Raw genomic sequence first — 24,388 nt, forward strand, 5'->3', positions numbered from 1 at the left:
CCAAAGCTTATCTCTCTAACTTATCTCCAAGGAGCTTAATCTAAGCTGTCCCTCTGATATACTAATTTCTAATCCTGCCCATTCTGGTCACTTTCAGTGAAAATCTGAGCATCTTTAATTCTATCACTTCCAGTTTGGTATCTTGTCTTTTTATCCCTTAGCCATAAAAGGCTGGTGTGGTGGCCGAAAACATTAGAGCACTTATGCAAATATGTGATGTCTTGACAAATCAAGCAGATATTTGAAGTTTACACAGCACCATTCTCGCATGAAAATATCTTAAAAGTTTATTTTGTGACCCAGAAAGAGTAATATTTCAAACTCCGCCACGCTGTGTTCCTCCGCCACTGCCTCGTTTGAGTTTTGGACAAAATGGATTCTGGGATATTGCATTTCGTCATTTTGAGCTGATTGGAGACCAAAGCAGCCAATCAGATTTTTTTGCATCCAAGTCTGTGATTGGCTGGTTTTGTGACACAAATATAACGGTGTACAGAAAGAGTTGAACGCGCACGGGCAGAAATGTTGAGAGCGCGAGCAACACATTGCGAGCAAGCGCAAATTCAAAAACTGAGCGAGAGGGGCTGCTATTGTGCGTGTGTGTGGATAATAGCAAACACTGAAATACATTTTTTGCACGCAGCAATGAATTTTGTTCACTCAAATGTAGCTTTTCTTCGCTCAAAATAAATTTCTCCTCAAAATGCAACACTTGCACCTGCAAATTTTTTTTACATGGCTCAATTTGTTTTTACGTGCGCTCCGAATAGTGGCACAAAAATAACGCCATACTCAGAGATGATCCCTGATGTCATTCTACCACCACATTAACCTATCTGTCATTCCTACTACTTATCCCAGCACTGCTTCACTGTCCTCATATATGCCCTGCACCAGCAGCATACATTCATCACAAAAAATACAAATCTTTCTGACCTTTTCTATTTCTCCACCAAGACTCTCAAATCAGTCATTGCATCTGTAGTACTCTTTCTCAGCTGAAACACTATGGTTTCATCCAGTGTACGTTTCTGGACCATGTTGGTGAAGATGTCTGTACTTACTACTTACTTACTATACATTTCTCAGAGACCCTCTCACGCTCCAAAATTGTGTTAAACAGTCTGGTCAAAAAGTCCATTCTCCTTTCTCCTACACATCTCTATAACACCATATTTATGCAATCTGGATTACTTAACACTTCCTCCAAACTAATGCTCTGCTCTTCCGTTTTCCTTTCTCTCTCATTTTCATTATTCATCAGCTCCTCAAAGTACTCCTTCCACCTTTGCAAAACACTGCCTTCATTAGTTAGCACATTTCCATTTCTGTCATTAATCACCCTAACTTCCCGCCTTTGTCAGTTATATTTTCTTTCTTTCTATTTTTTTCAACCAGCAGGAGTTGTCGTAACAGCAAGGATAGATCCTAACTTCATATTTTTTACTTTGTGTGATTCAACAAATTAGATGATCCATATCCAGAAAAATTCTATGTAGGCAATAAACAGTAGATATGCACAAATTTATTTATGAACCATCTATATTAGTGTTTCACACACAAATCTGGTTATAAATACTTTTAGCTTTTTTGAAATAAAAATTAGAAGACTTCAAATAATCTGTATGAACAAATTATTAGATAACAAATTATTAATAATAATTTAATCTTAAATGAAAGGCTTTCTATAGAGAGTGGAGAGTAACATTCTGTAGAGACAGTCTAATGTTTTATTAATGAAAGAACTCACAGATGAGACATATTTACAGTCTAGGCACTAGTTTTAGTTATTCCACTTTCTTTCTTCTCCTGTGTTTCTGAGGAGTTTTTTTCCCCCCACAGACTTGGTTTAACATCATTGGTTCTGTTGTACTCCAGGGTAAAGCTGAACTGCCCCTGAACTGCCCCTGCCTCATTATGCCAGCTTTGAAACACACACACACAGACACACAATAATGCTTAGCTCATGCAGCCAAGTGATGTGTGTCTCTTTCATATCACTGCTCTTCTATTCCACCATTTTACCCTCATCTTTACTACTTATTCTTTCTTGTGTTGGAGAGAGAAATGCGTCTGCCTGAGCAGATTCTCAGTATATTTTACTGATTTATGGTGAGATGTCCAAAAGTTTCTGGCAAGTTCTTTTATCTGGCAAATACACATTTTTATACAGTTGTGCCCGTGGATGATGATCTTTGCAACTGACAAGCATCAGCGTGAATGTACTGAATTTGATGTGAATCTCATTGACTGTCCTATTTTTTATTATTGAACAAATGAACATGATTCCACAGGGGAAGCAAAACTAAACACACTGAAAATGGAAACACGAGACTGTCAAAATAAAACAGGAAACATAATGACGCGAAGACTGTGACAACAGCTTTACAATATGACATAAAAAACGCAGACATGAAACACATAAGACTAAATTCAAACTCAAATTCAGATTTTATTTGTCACATACACAGTACAACATTTAGTGAAATGCTTGTGTCCGAGCTGTGGACAGGCTGCAGACGTATCTGCGCCATTCCAGGCCTTGGTGTTATCATGGAGGGTCTAGCCAGGACCCTGGGGAGACAGAATGATACACAAGGAGAGGGACATGGAAACGAGGGACAGACATAACTAAAAATCAGACATAGAGGACAAGCGACTTACACAGGAAACAGAAAATAACACATAAAAAGGGAGCATGGATGAAACTTTAAACAAAACCCAAGTAAGACAAACAAATAATAACACTAGAACTTACCATTACTCTAATGCATCATAAGAAGTCAGACATACGAAATAAACTCAAAATGCTATTGTGTGCACCCATTTTTCCATCTGTTGCAAAATTTGGTTAAAGTGGTCATTATCTCAAAATGGATCTCCTGAGTGTCAGTTAATCTGATTGAATAATTAGACAGATATAAAAAAAATACTAAAATAAAATAAAAAATACTAAATTGACAAATTTAAATAACATTAATATGTGCACATCCTGGCAAGAGATCTAGGTTAGAATTTCCCCCAAAAATCAAGATCTCTACTGTGAGTCCAGAGATATTCAGTGGTATTCTGCCCCTGACTGACAGAGCGATTGCCTTGTCTTTGTTAGCTTTCTGCTCCTTACTTGCAGTCTGACCCCATTTCTCACTTTTCCTCACTCATTACCTCCATCTTTCTGTGCAGCTGTCTCTTTCATTCTTCCCTCCTCTGCTCCATTATTCAGTTCTGCTGTGCTTTCTGTCTTTAACCCAGTTTTGTTGTTTTTCATCATTTAGCCTCGACCTTCCTCTCTGTCACTCTGTCTACTCATTTTCTCTTTACACAGGAAAATCATAAAAAATAGCATACAGTGCTCTCCACCTGTTATATAGATAACATTTAAAATCGAAAGATGCTTTTTGGGGTAGATACATGTTTGTTGCATGGGGTCTCTTTTTCTATATTTGGTTGCATTCATTTGTGAATTTGTCACCCTGCATTTGAAGACCCATGCATCTTGGGCTGTGTGCCTGCTCACTGAGTACATGAGAAATTCAATTACATGCTGTTTCAGAACACACACACACACACACACACACACACACACACACACACACACACACACACACACACACACACACACACACACACACACACATACAGAGTATAAACACTTTAAAGCTCTCTGGTTCACCTCCTTCTAGTTGAACTCCTCCTTACTTTTCTTGTTTAATAAAACACCATTCTACTATAGCACTGCCTCTAAAGGAACACTCAAAAAAATGAATGAGGTGGATTGTTCAGTGTATATTAATTATTTATTTTCATTTTACTTAAAATATATGTTTTTGTTACGTTAACATATGTTTTTCTAATCAAGTCTACGTAATTGTGTCTATTATTCAACGTACATAATACTAATGTGTTACTTGATCGCATAACATTTAAGTTAAGTCAATTAGGATCGATATACCTTGTATATCCACAAGGAGGCAGTAATGCAAAAACAGTTGTAATGAAACCGCGCAGAACAAGAAGGTTTCACGGCTTGTACCTGCTCATGCGCAAGACTTCAAATTTAACTGAAAAAGGCTGTTTTGGCGCCAAGCTACTGTTTCTTTGAGAGGTAAGACCACTTTTTTCTTTGACTATGTTGTGTAGTATCTATATGTCCAGCATGGTTATATTTTGCGTTTGTCTTACAAGACATGTTTTATCGTTTGCGTGCGCTTGTTTTACATTAGTTTTACTGGGTCCTGGACATGCTTATTTTGTGGACTGTGTAAGAAACATTTTTATTGTTTTTTGTTTTATTAAGGGATTAGCTACAGGGGTTCATGGGGTTATTCTTTCAAGGGGTTATTTTTCCATTTGCTTTCTTGGGATTCCTTTTCTGTAATCCGAGAGTCGGAAATATCGAATAGGATAGCAAGGATAGCATAAAGTGACATTTAAAATCCAAAAAGTCAAGGGCGAAAGCCACTGTGACACCATTGTTCTGCTCTATCAGTAATCTGTATTATGTAAAAATGGTCTGTAAATACAGCATGTTTCCTAGCGGAGTTATACATATCAATGTAGTTATAAATTACAGTTTGTGAAAGTACACACTTAATTTTTTTAATAAAATTATTCAAGACATATGAGTGGACAGACAATGGAGGTCGACAGACCTGGTGATAATTGCTTCTATAGAAAGTTAGCACATGGCAGTGTCAATCTCTTGCTTTTCTTCTGAGTAGTATTTTATTTAGTTGTAATTCAAACAATAATTTGCTTCTTGAAATTAAGTAATGAATTTCTTGTTTTACTTTATAAATCTCAGATCCTGCCTTTACCTGCTCCCTCCTATACTGATGTGGTGTATGTGGTATTGCTGAGCTTGTATGTGGTATGTGAACTGTTATACTTTTAAAAACAAAACTGTTTTATAAGTTAAGTTTTCTTTTGTGACCCATCCCATGCCCCTGTTATTTCTTCTCCACATCTGAACCATGGTAAAGGTTGCAGTTCAAGGGCCTGAGGCATGAAATTCTTTTCAGATCAGCTGTGATCAATATTTTTTGGAACTTGATAAATAACAATAAAAGCTGTAATGGCTCCATTAGCATTTTGTGTAAATGTTTGTGTTAAAATTATAGCTTTAATGAGGTCTTTCTACATTAGTTTTAGTTTGTATATGTGTACATATAGTATGTATATTTACAGTACAGTATGTTGTGTTTGTTGACATATTTTCAGGTGGAAGCAGAATATGTGAGGATTACTACTGCTGCACATGTTCCAAGGCTTTTTACACAACTTGACCAATACACTGACCAGCTCATAAAAGTCTTCAAGAAAAAAGGAGGCGTTGCAGGGAAGAAAATTAGACAAACTTTGGCCCCAGCCACACAGGTGCGTTATTCTGTTGGTAGCAAAATATTATGGCTAATAAGATCATTTTCAAATTTAAACAGCTAGTGTATGGTAGCTGCACAGTGCACTTACATTTATATTAAGCAAGACAAAGTTTGGTACTCAAAACGTTGGAAAATTTAAATTACCTAAACATATGTAAAATCTGATCCCTTGATTTAGGTTAAACCAGAAGTGAATGTTTTTATGTTATGTTTTGAATGCAAAAAAGATGATGTATTAGTTTGTCTTTACCTCCATTATGGACATATATAATGTGGTGGAAACCCTGCCCAACAGGTTAACTATTCATGTCCATGTGATGATTAGTTGGTCTTGTGTACATGTCTATCTGTGCAGTGGCTATGTCATTCATTTAGCGTATAATGTGAGTTTCTGTCATCCTAAAGTATATCTGTTTTCTCTTCCTGTATCTCTGCCACTCTCTACAGAAGGAAACTATTGAAAAGGGGAGGGAGTGTGTCCTCAGGGCACTACCTTTTTACCTGAATGAAGACCCAAGCATCCTCTTCAAAGAATAATTGGTTGGTAATTTTAGTTTAGTTTTTTATCTGTATTAAACCAAATTTTGAATAACTAATGTTGTTGCATGTTGTAATGTTGTTGTTGTTGTAATTTGCATGGAACCTGTTTAAATGTTTTGGGAAATCTTTTTGTATACCCAAACTATTTATATTTATCGTTGAATCTGTAGTCTGAAATAGTGGCGCACTGGGGTGCATGTTCCTAATATTGTGTTTACGTCATTAAAGGGTAGCTTTGGCCCTTTTTCTTTCTTTTTTTTAAAACTGGATGCCATTTTTCTATGTTTTTGTGTCTAAGCTACAGCTGTTCAGAGGGAGCTGGAACAAATTACCCTTGCTATCTTTACCATCGAAAGAGCTGATGCCAGCACTCCTCCAGCCGATGTGGGTATAACCATCTAGTGTGTCCTGCATGACCTGGAAGACCTGGCCTCTGCATGTGCACTCTTAATGGGTGGAATATATGCACTGAATCTCAGTTAACCTCAAGACTGAAAGCTTTCTTTGAAGTACTTCAGAAGCTCTTCCTTCATCTGTATGTCAGCAGACTCTTGACCAAGGTACAGTTGCTCAAGAATACACTGAATGAATAAGCCAACCTTTAATTTGGATGATGAATGTTCTGTCAGATGGACAGAAGTTTTTCGGAGGCTGAATGGGAATAAAATGGTAATTTGTAAATGACAGATAACGGGAAAATTACATTTAAGAGAAATTTAGAACATTTTGAAAAGTTTGTAAACTACTACAATTTGAGAGATTTTACTGTTGTGGGGGGGCTAGTAAGAGACAATCAAAAGTATTGAGATTTAAAGGATTCAATTGAGAGATGATACTGCACCAGAAATGTTGAAGGGTGGTGTGTATATTAGCGTTCAAGGCATATTGTTATGAGGTGGAAATATGTTCATATTCAGTTTGTGTTACATTGCGTGCATTGTAAAGGTAATTGCAATACATACTAAAAATAAGGGTAAGTTAGGAGGTTGATCTGATATCCTCGTGTTGGTGTTGTTCCCAGATCATCATACTAAATGTTGTTCCAGGATCAACATTGCAAGTGACCAATCAGAATGTTGTGACGTCATACTTTTGCGACTTCGGGAAAAACCGTCGTAAAACAAAAAACTATACTTAAGCTGCGTGAAACCGCCTCTGTCCGCCGATCAACTGACCCTAACCCTAACCGTAACCCTTTAATAAACAGTAAGCAGAATTGATATTGTCCTTGCAACATTGGAATTTCATAAATGCACGAATGGCTTGGCGCGCAAAAGAATAACGTCACAACAATGTGATTGGTCACTTGCAATGTTGAACCTGGAACAACATTTTCATGATGGTCTGGGAACAACACCAACACGAGGATATCAGATCATCCAAGTTGGGAATGCAGGGTGAATGTATATTTTGTTGACTTTTAAAGACGAACAATTGTTTCCATGTTAAAATGTTTACATCTGAAGTTTTTTGCCCAAACACTGGTAAAATAAATGTTGACAGTGGCAAGTGTTAAATGGTTACTGCTGTGCTGTTGCAAAAAAACTGAACGCTGACAAGCTGTTTTATTGTTAGACCATAATGTTGGCATGTTTTGTTAAAGTTTTATTTGGGATGGTGATGTGATTTTCTTTGATTGCTAATATCAGTGGACTATTTATTATTATTATTATTATTATTATTATTATTATTATTATTATTATTATTATTGTTGTTGTTGTTACATAATTTTTTTTTAAATTGTGGCTGTTGAGGTGGACACTTCACTTTGCATTGTTAAAGGAAAGCACTTCATTGGCATTGTGTTACTGGACTGACCCTAAGCAATCATTGCAAATAGCAACTTTGCTATCCATTTTAGACACTAAAAGAAAAAAACACTCACAGACCTTACTAGCATCACATGTGCATAACTCAAGTGTCATCTTATCAATGTGTTATGTGATCTTCAATGCGTTTTTTTTCCTTCTATTTCTGGTAGATACAGACATTTAATTTAAAGTCTTGATGTTGCATCTGTCTACATACTGTTAATTACTAACCCTAATGAGCTGTTGTGTTTTATTTTGGACTGGGTTTACACTAATGCTCACTGAATGTGTTGGCAATAAAAGAAATTTTAAAAAATAAGTTGGATGTACTTAATTCATTTGTGTGGAACCTGTTGACAAAATAGATTTATGTAAAACTAATTAATAAAGCACAAGGTGGCTGAAAATATAATATTTGAATTAATCTAACTTAAATTTAACATTTTACTGGCACAAATAAGAAATGTGTTGAAGTAACTAATCTAAAATATCTAACCTGAAAATATATCATCTATGTTCATACAACATAACTTGATTTAGTTAGTCTTAAATATGTCTTGTTAATCTTAAGTAGTTTTTTTTTTAAATTAGATGAACTAAAGATTTTTGCTTTAAACTAACATAATTCAATTTCGTGGAACCTGTTGACAAAATAATTTTAAAGTCAACGTTTCATTTTTTTGAGTGAATCACTCTCTTTTGTATCCTTTTCTTCTTCAATTCTCCCTTGCCCTCTTATCTAATCTTACCTCCAAGTTGTTTTCTCTATGGGAAATTTTGTTATATATCCCACATATTATATATCTTTAGAGTATTTCGAAAGCCCCCTATGCTCACTTTTTCCTCTCTTCCTTCCAATGCTGCTGTTACTCATGATTGTATTTCTCATTTTCCCCTGTATTCAATTGTAGAAATAATAACCAGACTTGACTTGCTTTTAGAACTGAAAAAGGCAGCAGCAATAAATAAATAAAAACACTTTGAACCCCATGAGAGCAGTGTCTTTGTGTCTCCCTCACTCACATATCATTCATTCCACATCTTTCAGTGTTTTTGATCTGTGGGTAATTCCAAAATTAATGTTTGAGTGATTTTTTTTTTTATCATGACCTTCATGGATCTGGGTGGAAACCATCACACTTCCATTCCAGTGAGAGGCTTGATGACAGTGCCGATAGCCCCGTGCTCATGGCAGATAGCAAATCTCCTCAAATCCAGAGTCAGTTAAGGGTGATGTTTCGCTCAAAAGAGTCCAGAAACACAGCTAAAACTCTAAAAACTTGACAGCAGAGAGACAAAGAAAATGAGAAAGATATTAGAAAGGGATTGACATGAGAGAAGATCTTCATGGACTAAAAATGCTCAACTCCTGCTCTCCACAACAGGGCCCATCACTATCAAATACTAGAGTAAGTAAGCGGGAGATGACAGGAGCGTGACGAGGACAGAGGAACTATCGCTTGCTGCAATCACTGTCACAGTGAGAGTCAGGAATAAAGAATAAAAGTGTCAGAGCCCACTAGATGCAGGGTTAAAATTGCTGTCTTTAAACAGTCACAGAGTGTCAGAGTAGTATTTGTCTTCTAAAGGCCTTTTTTCACTTCTTTTCTAGCTTCTGCCTTTTACTTCACAGTCTCAAAGTTGTGGAAATAACCACAATAAATTATAGTGTTTTAGGAGTAATTAGTATTCTTTTACTTTATTCTTTTTATATAATAGATGCTTCTTTTTAATACAGATTTATATTTTGGATATTATTTTTATTTTAATGTACTAAATATATTCTGTTATTAAATTCTGTTGTCACATCAAATGATTCTCATAGGAAAGACGTGTGGTTGTCTCAGCATGTTTGTTTTGTGTTTATTATTATTTTCAGAAATAAATGAACAAAAAAGTGAAACTCTAGTAGCTGAATGTTTTGTCAGAAACTGTTAACACAATATAACTTGCATCCATGCATTTTCTTTGCTTACTGCCTGTACACCATGGATTGATTGCCAGTCACTACCAATACAAGTTACACTTTCAAGGTACACACAGTGAGCCCACAGGTACAGAGATAACATACAAACTACAGAGAGGTCCAGGCATTTCTATAAACCATTCAGAACACAGTTTGTTTCCTTGGACTCTTTAGACAAAGAAATCTGCCCAATCCAGCATTAAAAAACAAGCAGGGCCCAACCAGACCAGCAGCTTGTCAAACTGGTGCATTGAATAAGCAAACTGTTAGACTTCATTTATCTTGTGTTAGTCTACACAGAACTTTATAGACTAATGTCTGTGGAGGTTCTCAGTCATCCAGGTCATTGTAGTCTAACGAGCTTGGAAAGAAAAGCGTCTGGACTTCTTTAAGTTGCTTAAAGACGTTTCGTGTCTCATCTAAGAAGCTTCTTCAGTTCTAAGGTCAAATGGTGAAGACTGCCAAATTTAAGCCCTGTGGGAGTGTCCCACAGAGGGACAATGTCAAGGTAGACTAATCTTCAAACTAATCTGTCTTCATGTCTAGAACTAGTGAGACTGGTCTATTACTCCAATCTCCAGTATAGCAACCAATTTGTTTTGAATCACTTTTTTGTCTTCAGGTAACCTGTAGGGCTGTGAATACACCGTCACACCTGGGAAAGTTTCAGTGTGGTGTCATAGAGGGTGGTATGGCCTGGCAGTGAAGAGAGCAAATTGCTCTCTGGGCTGGCGTTTCATAGCCACCTAAAAGGTGTGAGGCGGAGATATCAAAAATGTTTTGAATTTGGCACGTCAGGCCTCAACTTTGTGTAGCAATTCAATTCAATAAAATTTTATTTATTTAGTGCCAAATCACAACAGCAGTCACCTCAAGGTGCTTTATATTGTACAGTAGATACAGAGAAAAACCCAACAATCATATGACCCCCTATGAGGAAGCACTTTGGCGACAGTGTGAAGGAAAAAAATTCCTTTTAACAGGAAGAAACCTTTCGGCAGAACCAGGCTCAGGGAGGGGCGGGGCCATCTGCTGCGACCGGTTGGGGTGAGAGAAGGAAAACAGGATGAAAGACATGCTGTGGAAGAGAGACAGCACCACCTCATAATCCACATTTCCCACTTACCATACAACCACAAAGAGTCCTTGCCAATTGATGACTTTGAGTTAGAAGAAGGAAGTATTACAAGTCCTTTGGCTCCTGGTGTGAATTGTCTGTGTCTAACCCCTCTGTTAGGTACTGCTGATGTTCCAGGGCCTGGAGCAAATTCTCCTTTGATGATTTTACCAGTGTGTGAAATTTTGTGCTCTGGTCCAGTACGCACTGAATATTGTTTTTACCTGGACTTGGACCTTCCTCCCAGCTGTCTTTAAGCACATCCCTCTTATGGTTTCCTGCCAGACAGCACTTTGAAGGGAGAAATCAACAATATTCCACATTTGGACACCACGGCTCCAGCTGCTAGGCCCAAGGCTGGAGCCCACCAAAACAACTCCCTGATAACGACTGTGTGATGACTATTCTTCCCGTCCCATGAAGGCCACCTGGGTTGGCTGGCAGACTGTTTACTTAGACTGATAGAGCGAAGGACACTGTCTCCGCTGAACTATGGACACGCACACACATACACATACACTTACACTGATAGGCACTCACTCATCCCCCCTCCCTTTCCAACGCCTTCGATGCTTGTTTCCGGCGAGGGAACACGGCGGGTCTGTGTGCCGTGCTGGAATGATAACACCTGCGTGGTGTGCTTGGACCAAGTCAGCAGAGTCCAGCTGTTGCCAGTAAGGTTACACAGGGTTCTTTTTATCTACTTCTGAACTGCAAGCATCATGGTTTTCGTGGAGTATGAAGTAAATCATGGTCATTTATAGTGGCTTTTAGCTTAGAAGACTGTCCTCAATACATAACTACAAGGACTTGAGAATGACTCAACAATGAACTATAGCTTCATCTTACTTTACATTAAGGACTTTTGGCTATTTTTGCAATGTAACTCACTGAAGAATGATATCTCTTCATGCCTGCGATGCTGCTTGAAAAGTTATGTAATATCTTTCCCATTCCTTTCTCTATCCTAAAAGCTCTCTTCATGTAATCTCTTCCTCTCCAATACACGCACACACACACACAGAGACAGACAAACAAACACTTTGTCAGTGCAGCTTTGGTGGCTGAAAGCTTTTTTCTGAATCTTGCTGCACCAGTAGCGCATTTTCCCTCTCAAAGAAGAACGTGGCTGCCACAAAAGATCAAACACACTGGCTCATTCCTGCAACGCTGGCAAGAAGCCAGTGGTGGGTGGTGGTGTGGTGGGGGTTTTGGAGGACACGAAACAGCCTGGTAGTATCCAGGCATAAGACTGGTATAAAAATGTGTGTCTGTGCAGTGTTGAGCTTTAAGCCTGCAGGAGAGAATGCCACAATGATTAGGATTGCAGTTTAAATTTAGAAATGTAGAAATGGGGAACCTGCTCCCTGGTGGTTCGTAGTTTTTTCATTCGGCTGAAACCAAAGCAGATAACTTCCAAAAATGGTACAGAGGGGCTGTGGCCCAGTTTCAGGGATTTAATCACAGACACAGCTATGCATGTTGCTGAATTCAACACAGGGATTTTAAGGGGGTGGGTTGGAAGAAGAATTATTGAAGTCTGGGAGCAATGAAAGTGAGAAAAAAAAATCAAAGACAAACTCAAGTGTGAGAAACCAGGGCAAAGCAACACAGAATCTTAATTGTCACAGTTAGTACTATCCCCACTTGTCTTCTTTGGATACGCTTTGCTGGGCTTTAGAATTGGGGAACCTATACATAAGCTTGTCTTTACTGTCTTTTATTTAGTTTTACTTCCCCCCTTTCTTAATAATAATATATTACTTTAATTTATATTGTAAAAGGTAAGAATTCTCCAATAATACAGAGAAAACAGAGACAACCCCAACAATCAGATGACCCCCTATAAGCAAGACAGTGGGAAGGAAAAGCTCCCTTTTAACAGGAAGAAACCTCTGTGATCAGAGTTATTTTCTAATAGTTTTTTATTTTTCATTTAATTCTAATTTTAGTTTGTTGTCAGTTTATTTTCTGTAAGTTACCCAGACAATATTTAGTTTTCAGTTAAAAAGTTTCAGTCTTGTTTTAATGTCAGTTTTAGTTTTTTTTTAGTTTAGTTTAGTTTTTTTTTTATTGTTACCATATGGAGAGCTTATGCCATGTGTGGAGGTTTGGGAGAATTAGCACAGGTGTAAACAATAAAAACAAACACTTTTTGACATACTTTTTGAAAGCAGTTGACTCGTAGTCCTGTAGACATTCAGAGTCTCAGGCAGTTGTGGCAGTTGTCATTGTCACGGAGCAACAAACATGCATACATAGATACACAGGCAACACCTGAAGTTGGTAATTCCCATCTGTTCATTGTGATAGTATGGTATTAGCACAGAGCTAAACCTTAGAAAATCCTGGTTTATCGCATCCCACATTATCCTCAAGTGCACACAGATGTTTAGACAGACACAGCAGTCACTGCAATTGTCTTCAGTGGAGGTAAGATCTGGGGGTGGGGGATCAAGTCAGCTCGGTGGTTTATGTTTCTAACCACATAACATAGATATCAATAAATACTGGACGCTAATAAATAACATTAAAAAAAGGAAAGTAATAAAGGCTGTTGTAAAAACCACGGCACTCATCAAAATAGCAAAACAAACACACAAAAACATTTTCTTCTACTATATTTGGCAGATATTTCTCACGTAAAGCATACCAATGAAAAAAGGAGGATTATATCCTCAAATCCAAAATACAATTATAATTTGCAATATTTTTGCAGGAAATGTTATATATCGATACTAATACTTTTAGTCTTGGAAAATACATTCATTCACCAAAAGCAAATGATGCAGAAAAATATTTTAGTCTACAACCAAATTGTGATTATATCGCTGCAAAGACTCAACATTCTCGACATTGAGCAGCTGTTGCAGCAATGTTCACTAACAATGGAGGCATTAAATCAGTCAGCACAGGATTGTGTTTTTGTGTTCATCGGGAATTGCCAGACGGAGACGGTGAATGAGTTAAGCTTTTCAAAAGTAAACTAATCTGGTTTTTAATTAGCCAGGCACAACGTTAAGCTGAAGATAATTTCACTATCATTTCTTGAACCCCCCTCAATTAATTAGTTACCTGCCCCTCTTTTTAAATTTTCTAATCTAATAAATATTTGCAGTCTGTAGTTTTGCTTAGTGATGGCAGAAGCATTTAATCACACACACAGACACAGAGCTCAAAGGTGACATGATATTGTCCAGTTTTCTGTTTAATGCAGCTTAGCTCAGATCAGCTTTCTGCTGTTGCTTTTTAAATTGGATTAATGATTGAAAGAAGTTCTATTTATAAAAACTGCTGATGCAGGTCATGGGCTGACAGTGCAATGCTCAAATCCTACATTCCCACCTTCCCTGGAGTATGTCACAGTCTGATGGCTTCCTATACAGGTGGGGGTAGCACTGATTAGATACCATTAAGGTAACTACAGCTAACATCTATTGACCGCAGGCCAACTGTAATGCTAGGTTTTCTCCTCTATTTATGTGTGTGTGTGTGTGTGTTTGTATGATAGATGGGGGGATTAAATGTCTTCACATAGCCATATTGTTGGGACCCACCTCCATGTTTTGGTTTTGCTATAAAGACGCCAACTAAGGTTAAGACAAACTTTAAGATGTTTTGTAGCTAAATTTAGTAATAGTGAAATTCATGTTTATCAGGTGATTTAAATACACCACAATATATATCGGTCTGACAGAGACAAATCAGGAGAATATTATTATCATTATTATTCCATTTCTTTAACTAATTTATTAATTAATTGTAACGCCAGGCTGCACCTATTTTTCAACGTCTGCTCAATGTCTAGTGTAAACGTCCATAGGACCTCCGTGTATGGGCTATTTATAGTCTAAATGTGGTTGTTGTGGACGTCTTTTCAAAGTCAAACTTACACTCATTTTAGATGTCGTCTTTATAATGGTTTTACATCTATAGGCTCTGTAATCCCATGTCTTCAGAGGGTGGAGGGCGCATGTTTTCTTTACAGAAATAGTTATGTGTTAAAGAATAATGCACCCAGTCCAAACTTCAAATGTTGAACATTGCATTCAAAGAGAAGAATATGATGAGAGAAATAATAATAATGGATTGGATTTATATAGCGCTTTTCAAGGCACCCAAAGTGCTGTACAATACCACTATTCATTCACACACTGGTGGAGGCAAGCTACGGTTGTAGCCACAGCTGCCCTGGGGCAGACTGACAGAAGCGAGGCTGCCATATCGCGCCATCGGCCCCTCTGGCCAACACCAGTAGGCGGGAGGGTAAAGTGTCTTGCCCAAGGACACGACGACCAGGACAGAGAGCCCGGGGATCTAACCGGTGACCTTCCGGTTACAGATCCGCTTCCCAACCCCCTGAGCCATGGTCGCCCCGCTACGTTTATGTTAAATAACAATTTAACATAAACCAGTGACACACACAGTGATAATGGCCGAAACACCCGATGAATCCAAGGTCCACTACTGACGATGTGTCCCAAATTTTAAAATGATAATCTAGATCAGATCTCTAATCCCTAAACCTAACCAAGGAAGGAAAATGGCAGATTAGCCTGGGTAAAAGACCGAAAGTTGAGGCACACGACGCTGTGTGCTGCTGGCAATATTTCTGGGCTGCCTTTCCTCATAACAGCCATCCCTCAAGAGTCTCTCCATCTAAAGCAATGCATTATCAGGGACCATAACATGTAGTCCTTTTTACTGAATCGGATTGAAGTCTAGGTTGTGTCATGGTTGGACATCCAAATTGTGGACTAAGTTTGGACATCATGTAGGTGTCCAGAATTGGTCATGGACCACCTGACCCAATATAGATATGATCTGCATGTCTATCCGACATCCATTGTTTAGTGGGTATTCTCTTCGACAATACACACTGCCTGAATCAAACTGTGTGATTTGCCTTCAGTTGATGTAGATCAGATGTAGATAAAATCAGGCCTGATTCTGAGTTATCTACATCAGCGTGGAACACATTTGCATAATATACACATTGTGAAGCTTGTTGCTCTTTTTAGTTACTTTCCTTAAGGCCAAGTCTAAAAGGCCAAATCTAAAAGACTTGGCCTTGAATGAAGTACACAAATGCTGTATTTTTGGCATGAAGTTTAAACACCAGTTTTCATACACTCCTGGCATCTAAGGAACTGATGATCTAGTTGATTAGTATTAGTTTTGATGGCAACAACCTTACAATAACTGCACATTCCTTGGTGATGGCTTCTTAATAGGGTTATTTGGCTAATTAGTTTTGATCATTTGCCAAGGTTTCACAATAATCTCAAAACAGCAGTAGAACTACTTTTGACTGTCCTTTGCCACAACACATATCTCTGCATGTTTTGATTTTTACACCAGATGTCCTTCCTGATATAACCCCAAAGAGAGTTTTGTCTCCTGCTGGAATCTGAAACTAATATAATGTGCTTTTATGTTGCCATGTGTTCTATAGTTACACTTCATTAACAAAATGTGATTTTTCTTTTCTTTTTTTAAATTAATTTATTTTTTGATGGCATGGTGGGGCAGTGGTTAGCACTGTTGTCTCAAAGCAAGAATGTGCTTGATTCAAATCCACCATCTGGCACAGCCCTTTCTGTGTGGAGTTTGTATTTTCTCTGTGGGTACTGTGGCTTCCTCCCACAGTACAAAGAGACAGTAAGTGGGCTTAGATTAACTCATAAATTGCCCAAAGGTGGGAGTGTAATAGGTTGTCCATCTTTCTGTGTTAGCCCTGTGGTGGACTTGTGAGCTATACAAGGTATATCCCATCTATTCCCCTATACCTGTTGGGATAGCCTCCACTCCCTTTTTATTCTTAGACAATGAAAATTCCTGGTTCCTGGAATAGGACTTTCTTGCTGAGCCTAGACCCGAGCAGCTTAGCTGCTTACCAGAAGAGCTTGAATAGAAAACAACTGAACTTCCTTAAGTTTTTTAAACATATTTCATGTATCATCCAGGAGGCTTCTTCAGTTCTAAAATCAAAAGGTGGAGAACACCAGTTTATTAAAACATATAGTCAAGATTGTCCCTTAGTGACACTTAATCATTTCCATCATCACATGAGAAATTTGAATCCATGAATGCATTTTGCATTCATGGATTTGTGACTTCAGCTCGTTGTTGCTCCTTCCAAGTTGGAAAGCACCGCAATCTTACTTTCGTGGCTCAAGAGTTTGGAGTTCGCCTTGTAATCAGAAGCCCCAGCTTGGACAGTCTCAGTTGCTTTCTTTTCTTTCTTTTTTTATCTTCACCCGTTGCCTACTGGTGGTGGTCAGAGGGCCCGGTGGCACCAGTGTCTGGCAGCCTCGCCTCTGTCAGTGCGCCCCAGGGTGGCTGTGGCTACAATGTAGCTTGCCATCACCAGTGTGTGAATGTGTGTGTGAATGGGTGGATGACTGCATATGTAAAGTGCTTTGGGGTCCTTAGGGACTAGTAGCGACTAGTTCTCTCTCAGCTCTCTCAGCTTCAGGCGTATTTAGACGCGAACAACATTGCAGAGAAATTTCAGTCTGCCTTTAAGCCACGGCACAGCACTGAAACGGCCTTGCTTAGAGTTCTCAATGACCTATTTGTAAGCACTGACTCTGGACGCTCTGTGGTCCTGGTTTTATTGGACCTTTCCTCTGCTTTTGATATGGTTGATCATAACATTCTTCTACTAAGACTTGAGCATACTGTGGGTATAAGAGGCACTGCCCTCAACTGGTTTAAATCTTATCTTGCTGACAGGTCTTTTTCGGTTAATTTGGGTAACTTCTCATCTTCCTCGGTACCTGTACGCTGTGGTGTGCCTCAAGGATCTGTATTAGGCCCTATTCTCTTTTCGCTATATCTGCTCCCTCTTGGAGCAATTTTTGAGAAGTATAATATTGCCTTTCATTGCTATGCTGATGATATACAGATTTATTTTGAGATTACTGACGATCTTGCTATGTCTTTTCACTATTTTCGTGAATGCATGCGTGAGGTTAAAGGCTGGTTCAAGAGTAATTCTCTTGTCCTGAACGAAAAGAAAACGGAGATCGTGGTGTTTGATAGTAAAATCCCCCGCGACCAACTGTGTACTGCTCTGATGCCTTTTGCTAGCTCTCCTTCTGATTATGCCAGTAATTTGGGCATACTACTGGATAGCTCGCTTAAATTTGACAAGCAAGTGTCTGCTGTTGTGAGGTCTAGGTTTAATCAGCTGCGCCTCATTTCTAAGCCTAAGCGCTATATTCCGCACATTGACCTGGAAAAACTAATTCACGCATTCGTGACTTCCAGGTTGGACTACTGCAACTCTCTTTACATTGGCCTTTCCTCCACCCTTCTCGTTAGATTGCAGACTGTCCAGAATGAGGCGGCACACCTTTTGACAGGTAGCGTGGAAGTTTTCTTCCATCACTCCTGTTCTTGCTGGCTTGCACTGGCTTCCAATTAAATACCGTATTCAATTTAAAATATTACTTTTCACCTACAAAACCATTAATAATTTGGCACCGAGCTACCTCAATGAGCTTCTCAGGTTACACACTCCTGTCAGAGCACTTAGATCTGCTACCCAAATTCTTCTGGAGCAGCCTCGTTCTCGGCTGAAGTCTCGCGGTGACCGCGCGTTTGCTGTAGCTGCCCCGGTCTTATGGAACAACCTTCCTGTTGCTATCCGGGCGTCTGACTCTATGCCACTGTTTAAATCACGGCTGAAGACTTATTTGTATAATCTTGCCTTTCCACCTAGTTAACACTTGGTGTGCGTTGGTACATTTTTATCCGTTATGCTTGTGAACTACTTTTATATCTTATGATTGTCAAGGTTTTTATAATTGATACGTGCCGGGTACTTTCTCTTTTCCCTCCCTTCTCCCTTTTTCTATTTTATTTTTGTCCAGCACCTTGGTATACCCTTAGTTTTTTAATGTGCTTTATAAATAAAGTTTTTTATTATTATTATTAGTAGTAAAGTGCTATACAAATACAGGCCATTTACCATTTACTTCATCGAGTAAAGCTTCTATCACAGCCAAATGTAGAGTTGTGTAATTTTACAACACAGCACATCACCATTATGATGAGTTTAATGTCCACAGTTTGACTTCCAAACCATATTTTTCCATATATTACTCTACATTATCAGCTCTTACTTGCATGAACAGCATTCTCATAATGCATGGCACTGGTGATGTCATGATCTCAAGCTGTATATAGTTAACTGCATTTTTTAACTGCCTACAAGGTATTGAACAAAAATCTGCTGTTGTCACATCTCTCTCTCTTATTGTTATTAAACCAGGTCTTTCCTATTAATATTCAGGAATGAATCAGTATGTCTCCTAAATGATTCTTCATCTTTGATGTTATTTTCTGACATTTAAAAGATGTGATGAGGGTATACCATGTGCAGTGTTGGGGAGTAACGGAATACATGTACCAGCATTACATATTTAAAATACAAAGTATGAGCAACTGTATTCCATTACAGTTACCGTTTAAAAAGGTGGTATTCAGAATACAGTTACTTTGTTGAAATAAATGGATTACATGGCGGTTATTTCCAGTTTCATATGTTAGGCTATGCCCTATTTTTGGTAATTCCACACCGGTGGAAACCCAAACAAAACATGCAATAAGAGGCTCTAATGCCTGTGTCTCAATCTCGCACCCCATGTCACCTCTACTTGCGGCACAATGACGTGAAGAAATATCTTTTTTTAATTATTCAAAAAATGATTTAATATGAAGGCAATAGGCAGAGTGTTACAGGTATAGCCCTGAATAATGTAGCCTCATGGGCAGTGCAGTCCGTACTGCTACGTTACGTGTCTGTGAGCGCGAGGGGAGGAGAAAAAGGAGAATCTAAAAGTACGACTTGTCATCAAGCAGAAACGGGAGATGGAAGCATGTAAATATAATAATAACCACTGCAGCCGAAAACAGTGCCTGACGAGCCCAGTTGTAAGTAAGCTATTAAGACTAGAGATGGACCGATCCGATATTACGTATCGGTATCGGTCCGATACTGACCTAAATTACTGGATCGGATATCGGAGAAAAATAAAAAATGTAATCCGATCCATTAAATATCACGAAAGCAGCTCACAAAACTTGCGACACGCCGTAACTCACCTCAGAACATTAGCACGTCGGAGCAGTATGCATCACGTGATAGAGCGGCTGTGGCATGCAGGACCGGTCGGTGGTCTGGATAGCATTTGGAGCTTCGCTAGCAACATCATCTCCGACAAAGTTATCCCGAGAGAAGTAAAGCAAGTGTGTAAGTCCATCTCTGAATGTTTGTAAAGCATTCCTGCATTAAGCTTAACAAGCGACTGCCTCTTCTTGCTGCTACTTCAATCATGAAACTGCTTAACGATCAGCTGATCGGCTTTTCTGTCGCGAGTCCGTGTCTCTAGTTTGCTTTTGGCCCACTTTGCACCAGAAAGAGGAAACCAGCGGATAAACAACAGCAGCACGTTTAAGCTTGATAAGCTGTTGTTAGAATTTATTTAATATTACTTTCTACTCCAGGATCTTTTTCTACGTAGCTGACGCTGGTAACTGTGCAGGGGCGGATCTAGCAAAGTTTAGCCAGGGGGGCCGATAGGGCATTAACAGGGAAAAGGGGGCACAAAGACATACTTTTCTTTCTTATTCTCATTTAAAATGTCTAGCTTTTAATAAATAATTATCTGACACCCAAAGTTTTAATTTGATGCAAAATGAATAGAAGTCCATTACTGTATATAGTGACTATTAAGTCTAATATATATATACTGTATATACCCTAGTAAGCTAGGGCTGCACGATAAATCGAAAATTTATTGTCATCGCGATATCAGCCTGCGCGATGGGCCCATCGCAAAAGACGGCGTAAACTGCGATAATTGGGTACCTTAAAATGTTTACACACGTGCTGTAAAGAATTTACCAATCAAAGAAATCCATTTACACATTTGACCAGTCGAATAGAGCCCTTCACGGCATTAACCAATCAAATGGATTAGAGGCCCGCCTCCTACGCAGGTCGGGCGCGAACAACGCTGCAGCAACGAGTCAGAGTTGTAATGGCTGAGAGCGAGACGCGTGACGAGAATGCTACTGAACTCGTGGCTAAAAAAAAAAATAGTACCTCACTTATTTGGAGGTACTTTGGATTTGATAAAGACGACGTTCTCCAAACACAGGTACTCTGCAAAACTTGCCGAACACTCGTGGCAACCACCAGAGGAAACACGACTAATCTCCACCATCATCTTCAATACAACCACAGAGAACTGTTTGAAGAGTTCCAGAAAGATAGGGCTAGCCAAACAAAGGTTGCTAATGTTAAGACAAAGAGCGCAGCAGTCCAACAGCCGTCTCTGTATCAGAGTTTTTCAAGTGGAATTCCTTATGAGAAAACGTCGAAGCGGTACAAAGAAATAACAGAGGCCATTACACATTTTTTGGCTAAAGACATGATGCCTATAAATACAGTTAGCAGAGAGGGCTTCACCAGTCTGATACATAAAGTGGACCAGAGATACCGCATCCCCTCACGAAACTACTTTTCACATGTCGCCATTCCACAAATGTATGAAACATGCCGCAAGACCGTCATGTTTGAACTGAGCCAAGCTGAAAACTACGCAAGCACTACAGACCTATGGTCAAGTCGTACAACGGAACCATATATGAGTTTCACAGTGCACTTCCTCACCGAAGACTTTGAACTGAAAACACGGTGTCTAGAGACTGTGTATTTTCCAGACTCCCACACTAGTGAAAATATAGCCCATGTATTACGTGAGGTGTTAGCCAGCTGGGATCTTAAAGAAGATCGACAAGTGTGCATCACCACAGACAACGGTGCCAATGTTGTGAGAGCCACGGAGCTAAACAACTGGGTCAGACTTCAGTGTTTTGGACACAGGCTGCACCTTGCAATCGGTAAGTTTTATTCAAGGCAGATCTTTTTAGCAATGAAAATGTGCTATACATTATTATCAAATTGATATTGATAAGGATAATGTTACCTTTTTAGACAACTTTAGTTATAAATTTCAATTAGTTTTTTTTTTAAAAAAAAAAGGTTTTAAACATGACAGTTTTTTTGTTTCCTCTTATTTCTCCAGAAAATTCTATCAAAGATGATGCCTGCATTGCCCGAGCCATTGGACTTTGCAAAAAGTTAGTTGGACATTTTTGCCACAGCTGGAAAGCAAAGATGGCTCTGAAAAAAGCACAGCAGAAGCTCAACCTCCCAGAGCACACACTGATCACAGAATGCCCAACCAGGTGGGGTTCCAGGCAGAAGATGATTGAGAGAGTCCTGGAGCAGCAGCGGGCCATTTCTGATGTCATCTCAGCAGACAAGAAATCAAGACACTTGATTCCTACTTGGCAGGATCTTGAGGTACTGGAGTCTGTCAACCAGGCATTACACCCCCTGCAAGACTTTACAGATGCCCTGTCTGGTGAGAGCTACGTTAGTGTTTCATATGTAAAACCAGTCCTTCATCTGATGAAGACGTCGGTGCTTGCAGAGAAGGAAGAAGACAGTGATTTGACAAAATCAATTAAGAAGAAAATCCTCGAGTACCTGATTACTAAATATGAAAATCCAGCTACCCAGGAACTTATGGACATGGCGTGCTTCATGGATCCCAGATTTAAAGTCAGCTACACCAGCACTGATCGAGTCTCAGACATCAAGACCAGAGTGATGTCAGAAATGGAAGCAGTGGCACAGAAGGTATTCATGCATGCTTATATATAAAACCTTTCAATTCATATTTAGTCCAAAATGTTTACTTTTCTTATAATCTGCTTTCTGTTCCAGGAGAGAAGCTCCGCTGAACCAGAGGCCCAGACAGATGATCCACCCAGTCGTCCCCTGAAGAAGGCAAAAAAGTCCCTGGGCAGTTTCTTCAAGGCAGCTCCAATCCCTACCTCCTCTTTTATGCATCTCTCACAAGCTGTTGAAGCTGAGCTTAACAGCTACTTGCTATCCACGGCCATAGACAGTGAGGAAGACCCCTTGGCATGGTGGAAACTCCACAAAATGACATTCCCACAGCTAAGCAAGCTTGCAAGGAAGTATCTCTGCATACCTGCAAGTAGCTCACCTTCAGAGAGACTTTTTAGTACATCAGGAAACATAGTAACATGTCAGCGCACATGTTTAAAACCTTGGAGAGTAAACATGTTGGTTTTCCTTAACAAGAACTTGCCATAAAAAACATTCACTCAGGAAGGATGAATGCAAGATAGAGAAACCTTTTTTTTTTTTCAAAAAATTACAAAAATACACTACCTACATTGTTCTTAATTGTTGATAATATTAGTCTTGGCCAGTACGACCACAAAGGTAGACAATTGTTCTTTGGTGTGTTCCCACAGCAGACAAGTTCTTACCTATAGTTTAATCTAGTAAAGTTTCCGCTCCAGTTTTGACTTGCATCATAACTACTTGGTGAGTGGTAAAATGATGAACAACTGCATAGAGATAATTTGCAGTATAATTTAAGTTATGTTTATTTAAAACTAATTATAGAGACCGGGAAGGATGTCTTTCAGAATTCAAGCCTCAGAAATTTTTTTATGGGGGCAATGTTTCAATGTTTGACTGCACTTTGTTGTTACACTGCTAATACAGCAGCTTTCATTAAATAAAACTGTGCAGTAAAACGGAAATTATGTATTTGTTTTTTGTTTTTTTTTGCTATTTATTTTATCGCAAGTCATATCATTATCGCAGTATTGATCACAGTTATCGCACATCGCAGGTTTTCCTAATATCGTGCAGCCCTATTAAGCTATAGTACTTTTTCCTTTGGGAAGGTACCATCTGTGCAGTCTGCAATTTTGTTGAAGAAAGATGTTGAATCTATTTAATATTTCTTGAAAAATAATTGATTTCTGTGCATTTTTTTTCACACTGCATCAAATTAAGGTTGATTACGTCGATTAAGCATCATGAGGTGGCGCGTGAGGGGTGGTTCCCTATTTTTTATTTATTTATTTTTGTTGTTGCTGGGAGTTGGAACCCTATTAGTTAGGTTGCTTAATATTTATGCTAAGTACTCTTTAAAATACCAGAATAGGGAGGATGGTGCAGGTTTAAGTTTATTAGATTGATCAGTATTGCTGAACTATGAAATTTTTTTTTTTGCATACAGGTATAACAGAATAGCTTTAGTGTAGTTGTTGTTTTAAACTTGAGTATGAACTTATACAAAATGCAGCAAGATATTTAAAAAACAGCTTTGTTGATTAAAAAACACTATATCGGATTCATATCGGTATCGGCAGATATCCAAATTTATGATATCGGTATCGGTATCGGACATAAAAAAGTGGTATCGTGCCATCTCTAATTAAGACTCGACTGTACATTGTGTTTGTGTTTTCCTCTGAAACAATAAGTTCTTTGGAGCTTCTTTTCTTCTGTCTCTCGCTAGCAAAGTTGACCCAGAGAACAAAGTAAAGCTAGTTTTCAGCTACGAGCCCGACACGGAGCCCGACACGGAACCCGAGGTATTAGCCAGAGGTCCCTTTACTACGGTTCAGAGCCGCGGACCTGTTTTATACATGCATGGAATAG

The 24,388-nt window shown here is 38.8% G+C and overlaps 2 protein-coding genes and 1 long non-coding RNA gene across 5 annotated transcripts in view; all 3 read left to right on the plus strand.

The window, feature by feature from the left end:
- The window catches only part of LOC146689133 (rho GTPase-activating protein 45-like), a 108,252-nt gene that overhangs the window by 20,690 nt on the left and 63,174 nt on the right, over positions 1 to 24,388 (plus strand). The window lies entirely within an intron of this gene.
- On the plus strand, positions 3,139 to 7,015 carry LOC146689134 (uncharacterized). Of its 3 annotated transcripts, none has more exons than XR_014915906.1 (5): positions 3,139 to 4,105; positions 4,805 to 4,870; positions 5,221 to 5,376; positions 5,829 to 5,921; positions 6,220 to 7,015. It is a non-coding gene; the product is annotated as an uncharacterized LOC146689134 (long non-coding RNA). The 3 variants fall into 3 exon arrangements; XR_014915907.1 differs by lacking the exon at positions 3,139 to 4,105 and adding an exon at positions 4,112 to 4,261; XR_014915905.1 differs by lacking the exon at positions 3,139 to 4,105 and having other exon boundaries at positions 4,112 to 4,870.
- LOC146689135 (E3 SUMO-protein ligase ZBED1-like) lies at positions 21,953 to 23,231 on the plus strand. The gene is made up of 2 exons (XM_085436149.1): positions 21,953 to 22,537; positions 22,625 to 23,231. Exons 1-2 carry the CDS (start codon positions 22,010 to 22,012, stop codon positions 23,018 to 23,020), a joined length of 924 nt encoding a protein of 307 aa, XP_085292275.1. The 5' UTR covers positions 21,953 to 22,009; the 3' UTR covers positions 23,021 to 23,231.

The sequence above is a fragment of the Copadichromis virginalis genome, linkage group LG17 (genome assembly GCF_057382275.1).
Source record: "Copadichromis virginalis isolate Kocher_CV1m ecotype Utaka linkage group LG17, C_Virginalis_male_GT1.1, whole genome shotgun sequence".
NCBI lineage: Eukaryota > Metazoa > Chordata > Actinopteri > Cichliformes > Cichlidae > Copadichromis > Copadichromis virginalis.

Coding starts and splice junctions, on each gene's coding strand:
- LOC146689135 (XM_085436149.1), top strand. CDS start 22,010: ATGGCTCTGAAAAAAGCACAGCAGAAGCTCAACCTCCCAGAGCACACA. Junction 22,538..22,624: donor TGGAAGCAGTGGCACAGAAG/GTATTCATGCAT, acceptor TTTCTGTTCCAG/GAGAGAAGCTCCGCTGAACC.